Source organism: Pseudophryne corroboree, chromosome 12, assembly GCF_028390025.1.
Source record: "Pseudophryne corroboree isolate aPseCor3 chromosome 12, aPseCor3.hap2, whole genome shotgun sequence".
Taxonomy (NCBI): domain Eukaryota; kingdom Metazoa; phylum Chordata; class Amphibia; order Anura; family Myobatrachidae; genus Pseudophryne; species Pseudophryne corroboree.
In genome coordinates this window covers 151,554,902-151,567,714 of record NC_086455.1, presented here as the reverse complement: position 1 = coordinate 151,567,714, position 12,813 = coordinate 151,554,902, and the positions used below count along the sequence as shown (strand labels likewise).

The window sequence follows — 12,813 nt, the reverse complement described above, 5'->3', positions numbered from 1 at the left end:
AAAACACCTGGCCCATCTAGGAGTGGCACTGCAGTGGCAGACAGGATGGTACTTAAAAAAAACTAGTCTCTAAACAGCACATCATGCAAAGAAGTAAAAGAGGTGCAATGAGGTGGCTGGATGACTAAGCTAAGCGACACAAGTATGCGGCACAAACACCTGGCCCATCTAGTGTTGGCACTGCAGTCCCACTGCACTAATGGTGGATACCGGACGCACGTCTAAAACCAACATAGCTGTCAAGGCCTCAGTTATCCGCTTTGCAACAGGATGACTGCTGTGATATTTCATCTTCCTCGCAAAGGCCTGTTGGACAGTCAATTGCTTACTGGAAGTAGTACAAGTGGTCTTCCGACTTCCCCTCTGGGATGACGATCGACTCCCAGCAGCAACAACTGTAGCGCCAGTAGCAGTAGGAGAAAGTGGTTCTTGATCTTTCCCTATTTTATCCTCCAAATTTTTGTTCTCCATTATTTTTCTGGAGTTATATAACAAAATGCAGCACAGGAGAGCATACCTCAACACCACACAGGGTAAACCCTGGAAAACCCTGGACATATATGGCAGTATCACTGGAATTATATGGCAGTACGACTGGATTTATACGGCAGTACCACTGGACATATATAGCAGTATCACTGGACTGGATTTATACAGCAGTACCACTTGACATATATGGCAGTATCACTGGAATTATATGGCAGTACCACTGGACATATATGGCAGTATCACTGGAATTATATGGCAGTACCACTGGACATATATGGCAGTATCACTGGAATTATATGGCAGTACGACTGGATTTATACGGCAGTACCACTGGACATATATAGCAGTATCACTGGACTGGATTTATACAGCAGTACCACTTGACATATATGGCAGTATCACTGGAATTATATGGCAGTACCACTGGACATATATGGCAGTATCACTGGATTGATACGGCAGTACCACTAAACTTATACAGCAGCACAGGGACACCACCACTGGACTGATGCAGGATAACACAGCACCACTGCAATGGACTGGACTTATACAGCAGCACTGGACATATGGCAGCAGAGGACACCACCACTGTGACTGGACTGATGCAGCACAAGACACTATCACTGGACTGATGCAGCAGAACACAGCACCACTGGACTGGACTTATACAGCAGCACTGGACATATGGCAGCAGAAGACACCACCACTGTGACTGGACTGATGCAGCATAAGACAGCACTGGAATCACCACTCCACTTTCCCGCACAGACACTGAGTGAGGTTGGAGACACGTCCTTTCGCTACACTCTCCAATGCCGGAGTGAAAATGGCGGCAACGCACAACTCCTTATATGGAATACAAATCCCACGAGAATCCGACAGCAGAATGATGGCGTTTTGCCTCGTTCTGGTTTCCGAGTCTGGCGGGAAGTCCCGAGCTGGACTCGGTTCCAGGCTCGGGACATGATGTTCGGTAGGGTTCGGTTCTCAGGGAACCGAACCCGCTCATCTCTACTTTACATGCAGTTAGCAAACATTACAGGCTTTCCCAAGCAAGCCAAGAAGTAATATTCAGCTTGGGCGGAAGCACATTACCTATAACTGTAATTTCCCCATCATTAGTTATGTATAACACAGAAAGGGGGGTTAAAGTAGGAACAACAGTACACCCAAATTACATGATTTTAGCTGTTTTTAGCATTTAAAAAAAAATACAGATCCCAAACCAAAACACACAAGGGTGGTTTTGTTAAATTAGAACCAAAACATAAAAAAATAATACAGATTCAAAACCAAAAACACCGGGGTCGGCACACATATCTAAAAATGATGACCTGTTAAATTTGCTGTGTCTTTATTTGAGTGATAAGTTTGGTTAAGGTCTGACAGGGGTAACAAGGCAACATCTGTTGCTAGGTAATTTAATATATATTAACAGGACGTTTTATCTTAGTTGCCAGGTAATTATGATTTAACTACGGTATAGAATTTTGTTGCATTCCATAATGACATTTATTTGAAACACAATTTTGTTACATTTGACAATGATATTGTTACGTTTATTGAAAAAAATTCTGATTTTTATACAGCCTTCAGAATTTATTATTCACAAAATGTATATCATTTACCCCTGTCAACTAATTTTGTGAGCTAATTTGAGAAGTACTGCAAGTAATACAATGTGATATCAATAAAAATGTTTTCTTCCGAATGATGGCACATATTTTAACATTTCATCGAAATTTTCTGTAGAGAGCATTGTTCTTAATTGCTGTGACTAAGACCATGAAAAAAGGCCCTTAGCCCTAAAGTACTGTACCTCAGGCATTTCTAAAATTTCCCCACAGACTTGAGATTTATGAGTTCATGCGACAGTGTCTTGCTTTGCTTCAGTGTGTCTAATGCTTACATAATTAGATGAGGGACAGAGTAAGGACAAAGTAGATCTATCTGTGGAATAATACATACTTTTGCTAGTAATTACACAAATTTTCGTGCAAGGACATCAATGATAGATGATAGCCTATCATCCTCCAATTCTGTGCTTTTGTGATATTGTATCTAATGTATACAGTACTTGCCAACTGTCTCAAAAAATCCAAGAGGCTCCCAAATTTGGGGTAGTTCTCCTCAATTTCTGGGAGAGGGTGACAACCATCCCATAACCTGAAAATGAATGTAAGTGTGGATAAAGTGAGCTTTTTATGCAAGTGTAGGGTTAGAGAGCTTTAATGTAAATGTGTGAGAGAGAGCAAAGGTATTTTAATATAAGAATAAGGGGTGGTGGCTGTCTCAAAAAATAAGGTGGATAGGACATGAGCTATTAATTTCATGCTAGGGTGAGGGTGGGGGCTTTTTATTTCATGGTGGGTCGGAGCTTTTCATTTATTACTCAGTTGACGGTGGCAGCTAATTATTTGAGGGTGGGGATGCTTTAATAAAATAGAGGGGGTTTATAGAGGTTTATTAAGTTAACCTAGAGTGATGGGACTATTCTTTTAATGCTGGGGAAATTTGGGGGCTAGTGAATGTGGTTTTGATTTTGCCACAAGGATCAATATTTATATAATATGAATAGTAAGTTTTAAATGTTATGAGGGTAAGTAGGTTAATTTTTTAGGGGTTGATTATGGTAAAATAGGTTTCTTTATTACATTAAATATTATTAATTTAATGTTTGTTTTGTTTTGGGGGCTATAAGGTACATCTGTTTATTATTAGAGATGTGCAGGGACCCAGTGTTTTGCTGTTGGTACTGATTCATCATTGTGTTTTGGCAAAACCACCCTCAAGTGTATTAAGATTGGAATTGGTTTTTGGTTCAGTTTTGGATTCCTTTCAAATCAATAACCATTGATAAAAACAGCTAAAATCATGTAATTTGAGCTGTTTTTGAAACCCAAAACCAGATTTCAGTTTTTAATTTCGAGTACCGAACTGACAACAGACCAAAGTCAGGACTATTTATTATTAGAGATATGCGCGGACCCCCATGTTTTTGGTTTGGTTCTAACTCATCATCATTTTGGTTTTTGTAAAGCCACCCTCAAGTGTTTTGGTTCGGATTCGGTTTTTGGTTCGGTTTAAAATTGATTTAAAAAATCGATAACTATCGATAAAAATCAATAAAAACAGCTAAAATCATGTATTTTTTTCAATCCAAAACCCAAAATTTTGGATTTAAAATTCTAATTCCGAATCGTGGGCAGATTCAAAACGGACTCTGTTCAGATTGAACCTCCTCTGGGGAATTCAGACAGCTTTTTGGTTCAGTTAAGATCCACAAAAATTTGTGTGGTCTGATTTCTGGAGAACCGGAGTACATCTCTGTTTATTATATGTGAATACTATTAATTTAATGTGGTTGATGACTGCAGGGAGTATGGCCTAATTACATTAGTCAACAAGGTTTCAGCAACAAGGATGAATACTAGTGTTTACTGTTGACAAAAATTAAAAATGTTCTATCATGTCACAGTTTTTTAGTTACAAGCAAAAAATAAATAAATATATATATATATATATATATATATATATATATATCTAAAAGCGAAAAATGTGTCCTTCTGTCTTTCTATACAAATCCACAGTTTACAAGCAAAGATCATGAAATTTACATACAAGAATATTAAAACATGGCCGAGGCAACTAAAACAATTCGAAATCAGTTAGACAGCAGCACAGAGTATATCAGGAGACAGCATAACTTCGGAATTGCTGGAGCAATGTACTCAAAAATTGGTACACATATGCCTTACAATCTGGGAACAAACACTGTGGCAGAAGACACCCCTAGCACCCGTAGGGGTGAGGCAGCAGCACTGAGTATTTCAGCAGACAGCATAACTCTGGAATGCCTGCAGCAATTTACAACAAACTTGGTACACATATGACTTACACTCTGGAAACAAACACTGTGGGGCTCAGACACCCCTAGCACCCCTACGGGTGGGACAGCAGCACAGAGTATGTTAGCAGACAGCATAACTGTGGAAGGCCTGGAGCAATTTACATCAAACTTAGTACACATCTGACTTACAATCTGGTAACAAACTCTGTCGCGGTTAGACACCCCTAGCACCCCTAGGGGGTGGGGCAGCAGCACAGAGTATTTCAGAAGACAGCCTAACTCACGAATGCCTGGACCAATTTACAACAAACTTGGTAAACATATGATTTACAAGCTGGGAACAAACACTGTGGGGGTAAGACACCCCTAGCACCCCTAAGGGTGAAGCAGCAGCACAGAGTTTTTCAGCAGACAGCATAACTCTGGAATTCCTGGAGCAATTTACACCAAACTTGCTACACATATGACTTACACTCTGGGTTCAAACACTGTGGGGGTAACACACCACTAGCACCACTAGGGGTGGGCCAGCAGCACAGACTATATCAGGACATGAGTGATATGTCAGTGATCACAGGGCTGCATGTGACAGGGCCAGTGACATGATGTGAGGAGGGGAATGGAGGTAGCATAAACCCACACACTGAGAGTTATATAGTGAAAGTAGCATGGCCACCCAGCAGCACAGAGTATACTGGGTGGCCACTGTATAGTGGGAAGAGCAGGGTCCCTTGGGGGACCAAAAAGGGGTCCGGCCACTACACAAAGTGCATCACGGAAGCAAGATATGCCTATATACTAGATCTCCAACCAACGTAAATTAACAAACAACTATCATTCTAATTTCCCATCCTTATCTCGTAGCGAAGCACGGGTATTCAGCTATGTACAATGTTATTGAAACTGTGTGTTTAATATTTCAATTTATTTTTAGAAACAGACATTCTTAAAATCCCGGGTAACGCCAGGTACTCTAGCTAGTATATATATATATATATATATATATATATATATATATATGATCCAGAGGTTGGGCGGCACTCAGAGACTTTCACAAACCGAACAAACTGTGAACAAGCCCCACGGGGCTTGTTCACAGTTTGTTCGGTTTGTGAAAGTCTCTGAGTGCCGCCCAACCTATGGATCATATACAGCAGGAACAAAACTGATGGGAAGGCACCTGAGCAGGTGATACATAAGACCGGAGTGCCGGGGTCCTAGTATGGAAGTTTTATATATATATATATATATATATATATACATATACTTGAATATGCTTAAAAATGACTGGTGTTCGCTGGACCCAAAGTCATTTCCTTTCTATGTCAGATTTTTCTAGATTGGTTGCTATGTTTCCAGTTTACATGTTATTGTATAGCGATTGCAAACTATATATATTAATAAAATCCTTATTATGCTAAAAAACACATAATATTTCTGTCCAACCCCGTTCTGTGGCAAGTGCTTGTCAGGAAAATATTAATCAACAAAGTTTGTGCAATACAGATGTTTCCTTCAGGAGATAGCCTTTGTTTATAAGCTGCAGTGGCTGCTAGTTTGAGTACAGTGTTTTGTTTTGTGAAATATTTTAAAATGGAGCAACAACATTGTATACAGTATGTATATATTCACCAAATAGCTTTTGCTACATTTGTGGACAATTTACAGTCACAGGGGTAAATTTACTAAGATTCGTATTTTCCAGAATCATGTCCAAGTTCAATCACGAATGACATCGACAGTGTAAAATTGCAACTTTTTGAATTGATTACGACTAATTTACTAAGCTGTCGTATTCGTGTTTTTTGTTTCTTCCGATGTCGATGTCATTCGTGCTTTTCTGCTGTAGATTGCGGCCGCGTTTGCTGTTTCGCGGCCGCGTTTATGTGTTTTTTTTACGACTGCGTCACATGTCTGTTACGGCAGTGATTTAGAAATTGCTGCCGCGTTTTTAGTCCTAAGTTTCGCTTTCGTCACGCGGCCGTGATTGGTTGTATTCGTGAAGGAGGAGTGTCTGTGCATATTACTATAAAACCGCCCCAAACACACCGCACCTCGTGGGTTTAGCTAGTGGAGAGGAGAGAGGAAGGTGTATTTGGAGTTGGTGAGTTTGGTGGAGTTTTTGGTGGATTTGGAGAGGAGTTTGGTGATTGTTGAGTGCTGTACTGTGTGTGTAAGTAGTCTTGTCATATTTGTAGTATTGTTTTTTCACAGTTTGTCTACTTTTTTGTCCTTGTTTTTTTTTTACAGTCTTTTGTCATTGTTTGTGAGTGAGTGAGTGAGCATGTGTGTTGGCTGTGTGGTGTGTAGTAGTAGGAGTAGTGGAGGAGTGTGTTTTGTGTTTTGATTTTTCAGTGTTTTTTGTCGTTTGTCATGTCAGACTCAGAGGTCAGTGTGGTGGCGGAGGTTAGTGAGGTGGAGGCTGGTAGTGAGGTGGAGGCTGGTAGTGAGGTGGAGGCTGGTAGTAAGGTGGAGGCTGTTAGTGAGGTGGAGGGGGGTAGTGAGAGGGAGGAGGTTAGTGAGGAGGAGGAGGAGGGGGTGCCTGTTGCTGTATTTTCCAGTGATAGTGATGGTGTTGTGGCTCCGCAGCCACGCACCACTACCAAGACTGGCAGGAATATTAAGTTCAGCTATGCTGAAAACATGGCTTTGGTGCGTGAGCTGATGAAGCACCATCGCCAATTGTTTGGTCAGGATGCTGGCAAGGTGTCCTCCCGCAGGAAGTCTGTCCTGTGGGGGCAAGTAATACTTGCCGTGAATAGTGAGGGTGTGGTGAGGCGGACTGAGGACACGTGCCGCAAGAGGTTTTATGATATAAAGCGGCGTGTCAAGGCCAAGATGGCCAAAGAGGCCAAATCTGCACGAAAAACCGGAGGTGGCCCCCCTTTCCGGGCCACCTATCGGGACTGGGAGGAGCCTGTGCGGGCATTGATTCCTGCCGAAGTGGTGTCTGCTACTCATGTCCGGGATTCGGACCGACCCACGCAGGATGGTAAGTTTGATTTGTTAGATTTTTATTTAAATGTCCTCTAAATGTTGTAAATGTCATTTTTAAAGGATAAAGGATGCATAAATTGTGTTTCACATATTTCAGGCCTATGCACCCTTAAGGTGTGTTTGTGTTTCGAATTTGCTTTTTTCACCGTGCATTGGCTGTTTGGTAAATTTAATATTGCGCTAAAACATGTGCAATGGCTGCTGTTTTTTTTTTTTTTAATAAAATATTTTTTGCGATATTGCTTGGACATCTGTGTTGTATGCTTATTTTATAAATAATTTTAGATTTATTTACTTCTGAAAAACGGTGCAATTATTCCAATATTACATTTTTCAAACATTTGCAAGTAGTCAATCTCTGCAATATCTGAGGCATAATTCTCAAATGTAACAGATTTATTGTGTGCAACATCATGTACATTTGGATATACAACACAAAATAATGAAGCTTGAAGCTCTTAATCAGAAATTATTTGTTTATCCAATACCTAATAGATGGTTACAGTACACTAAGGCTTTGCAGTTATAATTTTTACACAAAGCATGGTAATAATGTTTGGTCCACTTTTTCAACAGTCCCACAGACCAGCCGGCCAGACAGGCCTCAGACAAGTCAGGATGAGGCTGGGATTGCAGGTAAGACTTCACTGTAGTCACATATTCTGAAAACACATAGAAGTACAAAATATTAATGTTTATATTTTCACATAGGTTCTGCTTCTGGAAGCCGACCTCCTGTAAGGCGCCCATCACAGGGCTCGGGCCACTTACCCAGGAGGCCAAGTAAGACACGGCGTCTTGGCACGGAATCTGCGGCTCCATCATCCCCACCCAGGCGACGCATTTCGGCAGTGTCACCCCAGCCACCACTGGCACTATTGGCGAGTTCGCAGAGTGATGAGCCCCGATCACCTCAGTTATCTGGTGAGTAAAAACAGAAATTAAACACATAGGCAATAATATACACAGTACAGTTAATATGTTGTTAGTTGGTTTTGAGATTACATGTTTTCCAGAACAAGCAATGTGATGTTACGTCTTCAATTGCTAAAGGTGAAAATGTTTTTTTTTAAAAGGTCTTAGTGGATGATCTCGCCAACATCATTTTTAATAAATAACAGACATTTGTTTTAAATTTGGCCACACACGTGCACATTAAAATAAAATACCAATAAAATTCCCAAACAAAAACAGCATCCACAACATTATATTGTTCACACATCTCCCCTGTCCAGTATGTAGATGGCTTACTGGCTCCGCTCATCTGGACTATCCAGGTAAGTAGTCTATATCGTGGTCAGGGGAGGTGATATAACACTGTAATGCTGTGGAGGGGAGGTAGTTAGGTGTGGATTATGCAAATCTGTCTATGTGGCCGCCTGTGTTGGTATATATGTTTTTGAACAAAAAAAACATTATAAGTTTTGAAAAACAACGCCAAAAACTATACAAATGGAGTATTATGAATGTAGTAATGTGTAGAAGTAGCCTTTAAACAAATTGACAAATAAACATTGCATGTTGGCCACCCCATACAGAGCCCAGCTTGATGGCCGACGTGGACCAGCAGGGACAAGACCAACAGGCAACCATCACACTGCAACTTACACCTGTTGACCCAAGCCAGCCAATACAGCTGCAGGATATCCCCCAAGCCTCCATCAGTCCACAACTGGCACAAGCTCCGCCCCCAACCCAAATACCAGATGACTTTTGGGCCAGTTGGACAAGCCAACAGGCCCAAAGCAATGCCAGCCTGACCGCACATACACAACACCTTGCCAGTCTGCCCCATCATCTACCGCGCATTAGTCGCAACTCGGGCAGACTGATTGTACAAGTAGGGCGAATGGCAACCTCAATGGAGCAAATAAGGGCTGACAACAGCCAAATGCTTGCTCATTTAACGCGCATCATAGATGAGCAACAGCGCCATCAGCAGGCACTCGTTCAGCTCATTCAGCACAACCAGGTTGTGAATGAGTCCTTATCCCGGATTGTAGCCAGCCACACTGCAACCAACACTCAACTGATTGCAAGCATTAATAATTTGAGCAGCAATATTACATTGATGGGAGCTCACCAAGTAACCTCCAGCTCGGGGACCACGACCCCTATCCAAACGCCAGTAACCTCCCCTGTTCGGCGTTCCTCCAGAGCACGTGCCAGTGAGCCAGCACAAAGCACAGCACCCAGCACACACAAGCGGAAAAAATAACCCAATGTGATTTGCAAAATAAAAATTTGTATTTGACAAACACACAACTTCCTGTGTCCGTCTCAAACATTGTCGAAGCAGCTCTGTATGTATGTATGTTTTTCATGGGTAATGACTGAAAATGTATTTTTAGCATAAACTAAGTACAATGTACACACCACTATAAACAACAAACAGTAAGTTACAAAACACACAATAGAAAGTAGTGCAAAGTGTTTAGTCAAGGATAATTACAGCCTACTAAAACTGACCTGAAAAATAGCGCAGGATCACTTCTTGCCGTACCTGCCTCCCTACATATGTACTCACACTGTCACCAGATGGGTCTAACTCCTCTGCTTGCTGACTGCTTTCTCCCTCATCATGTGCCAGATGTTGGTTTAAACTAGAGATGAGCGGGTTCGGTTTCTCTGAATCCGAACCCGCACGAACTTCATGTTTTTTTCACGGGTCCGAGCAGACTCGGATCCTCCCGCCTTGCTCGGTTAACCCGAGCGCGCCCGAACGTCATCATGACGCTGTCGGATTCTCGCGAGACTCGGATTCTATATAAGGAGCCGCGCGTCGCCGCCATTTTCACACGTGCATTGAGATTGATAGGGAGAGGACGTGGCTGGCGTCCTCTCCATTTAGATTAGGGTTGAGAGAGAGAGAGAGAGATTGACCTGAGGCTGTGATACTGTAGAAGAGAGTGCAGAGTTTAGTGACTGACGACCACAGTGACCACCAGACAGTGCAGTTGTTTGTTTTATTTAATATATCCGTTCTCTGCCTGAAAAAAACGATACACACAGTGACTCAGTCACATACCATATCTGTGTGCACTGCTCAGCCCAGTGTGCTGCATCAATGTATATATATATATCTGACTGTGCTCAGCTCACACAGCTTATAATTGTGGGGGAGACTGGGGAGCACTGCAGTGCCAGTTATAGGTTATAGCAGGAGCCAGGAGTACATAATATTATATTAAAATTAAACAGTGCACACTTTTGCTGCAGGAGTGCCACTGCCAGTGTGACTAGTGACCAGTGACCTGACCACCAGTATATATAATATTAGTAGTATACTATCTCTTTATCAACCAGTCTATATTAGCAGCAGACACAGTACAGTGCGGTAGTTCACGGCTGTGGCTACCTCTGTGTCGGCACTCGGCAGCCCGTCCATAATTGTATATACCACCTAACCGTGGTTTTTTTTTCTTTCTTTATAGTCATACTAGTTACGAGTATACTATCTCTTTATCAACCAGTCTATATTAGCAGCAGACACAGTACAGTGCGGTAGTTCACGGCTGTGGCTACCTCTGTGTCGGCACTCGGCAGCCCGTCCATAATTGTATATACCACCTAACCGTGGTTTTTTTTTCTTTCTTTATACATACATACTAGTTACGAGTATACTATCTCTTTATCAACCAGTCTATATTAGCAGCAGACACAGTACAGTGCGGTAGTTCACGGCTGTGGCTACCTCTGTGTCGGCACTCGGCAGCCCGTCCATAATTGTATATACCACCTAACCGTGGTTTTTTTTTCTTTCTTTATACATACATACTAGTTACGAGTATACTATCTCTTTATCAACCAGTCTATATTAGCAGCAGACACAGTACAGTGCGGTAGTTCACGGCTGTGGCTACCTCTGTGTCGGCACTCGGCAGCCCGTCCATAATTGTATATACCACCTAACCGTGGTTTTTCTTTCTTTCTTTATACATACATACTAGTTACGAGTATACTATCTCTTTATCAACCAGTCTATATATTAGCAGCAGACACAGTACAGTGCGGTAGTTCACGGCTGTGGCTACCTCTGTGTCGGCACTCGGCAGCCCGTCCATAATTGTATATACCACCTAACCGTGGTTTTTTTTTCTTTCTTTATACATACATACTAGTTACGAGTATACTATCTCTTTATCAACCAGTCTATATATTAGCAGCAGACACAGTACAGTGCGGTAGTTCACGGCTGTGGCTACCTCTGTGTCGGCACTCGGCAGCCCGTCCATAATTGTATATACCACCTAACCGTGGTTTTTTTTTCTTTCTTTATACATACATACTAGTTACGAGTATACTATCTCTTTATCAACCAGTCTATATTAGCAGCAGACACAGTACAGTGCGGTAGTTCACGGCTGTGGCTACCTCTGTGTCGGCACTCGGCAGCCCGTCCATAATTGTATATACCACCTAACCGTGGTTTTTTTTTCTTTCTTTATACATACATACTAGTTACGAGTATACTATCTCTTTATCAACCAGTCTATATATTAGCAGCAGACACAGTACAGTGCGGTAGTTCACGGCTGTGGCTACCTCTGTGTCGGCACTCGGCAGCCCGTCCATAATTGTATATACCACCTAACCGTGGTTTTTTTTTCTTTCTTTATAGTCATACTAGTTACGAGTATACTATCTCTTTATCAACCAGTCTATATTAGCAGCAGACACAGTACAGTGCGGTAGTTCACGGCTGTGGCTACCTCTGTGTCGGCACTCGGCAGCCCGTCCATAATTGTATATACCACCTAACCGTGGTTTTTTTTTCTTTCTTTATACATACATACTAGTTACGAGTATACTATCTCTTTATCAACCAGTCTATATTAGCAGCAGACACAGTACAGTACGGTAGTTCACGGCTGTGGCTACCTCTGTGTCTGCACTCGGCAGGCAGTCCATAATTGTATACTAGTATCCATCTCCATTGTTTACCTGAGGTGCCTTTTAGTTGTGCCTATTAAAATATGGAGAACAAAAATGTTGAGGTTCCAAAATTAGGGAAAGATCAAGATCCACTTCCACCTCGTGCTGAAGCTGCTGCCACTAGTCATGGCCGAGACGATGAAATGCCAGCAACGTCGTCTGCCAAGGCCGATGCCCAATGTCATAGTACAGAGCATGTCAAATCCAAAACACCAAATATCAGAAAAAAAAGGACTCCAAAACCTAAAATAAAATTGTCGGAGGAGAAGCGTAAACTTGCCAATATGCCATTTACGACACGGAGTGGCAAGGAACGGCTGAGGCCCTGGCCTATGTTCATGGCTAGTGGTTCAGCTTCACATGAGGATGGAAGCACTCAGCCTCTCGCTAGAAAAATGAAAAGACTCAAGCTGGCAAAAGCAGCACAGCAAAGAACTGTGCATTCTTCGAAATCCCAAATCCACAAGGAGAGTCCAATTGTGTCGGTTGCGATGCCTGACCTTCCCAACACTGGACGTGAAGAGCATGCGCCTTCCACCATT

The 12,813-nt window shown here is 42.1% G+C and overlaps 1 protein-coding gene across 3 annotated transcripts in view; it reads left to right on the top strand.

Moving 5' to 3' along the window:
* LOC134981056 (uncharacterized) overlaps nucleotides 1-9,560 on the top strand; it is a 162,837-nt gene extending 153,277 nt beyond the window's left edge. For all 3 annotated transcript variants that reach the window (XM_063948195.1, XM_063948194.1, XM_063948196.1), the window contains exons 3-5: nucleotides 7,913-7,972; nucleotides 8,048-8,260; nucleotides 8,875-9,560. In XM_063948195.1, coding sequence (XP_063804265.1) covers nucleotides 7,913-7,972; nucleotides 8,048-8,260; nucleotides 8,875-9,554 — 953 coding nt within the window. In that variant the 3' untranslated portion in view covers nucleotides 9,555-9,560. The remainder of the gene's footprint in view (nucleotides 1-7,912; nucleotides 7,973-8,047; nucleotides 8,261-8,874) is intronic.
* The last annotated feature ends 3,253 nt before the right edge of the window (nucleotides 9,561-12,813 follow it).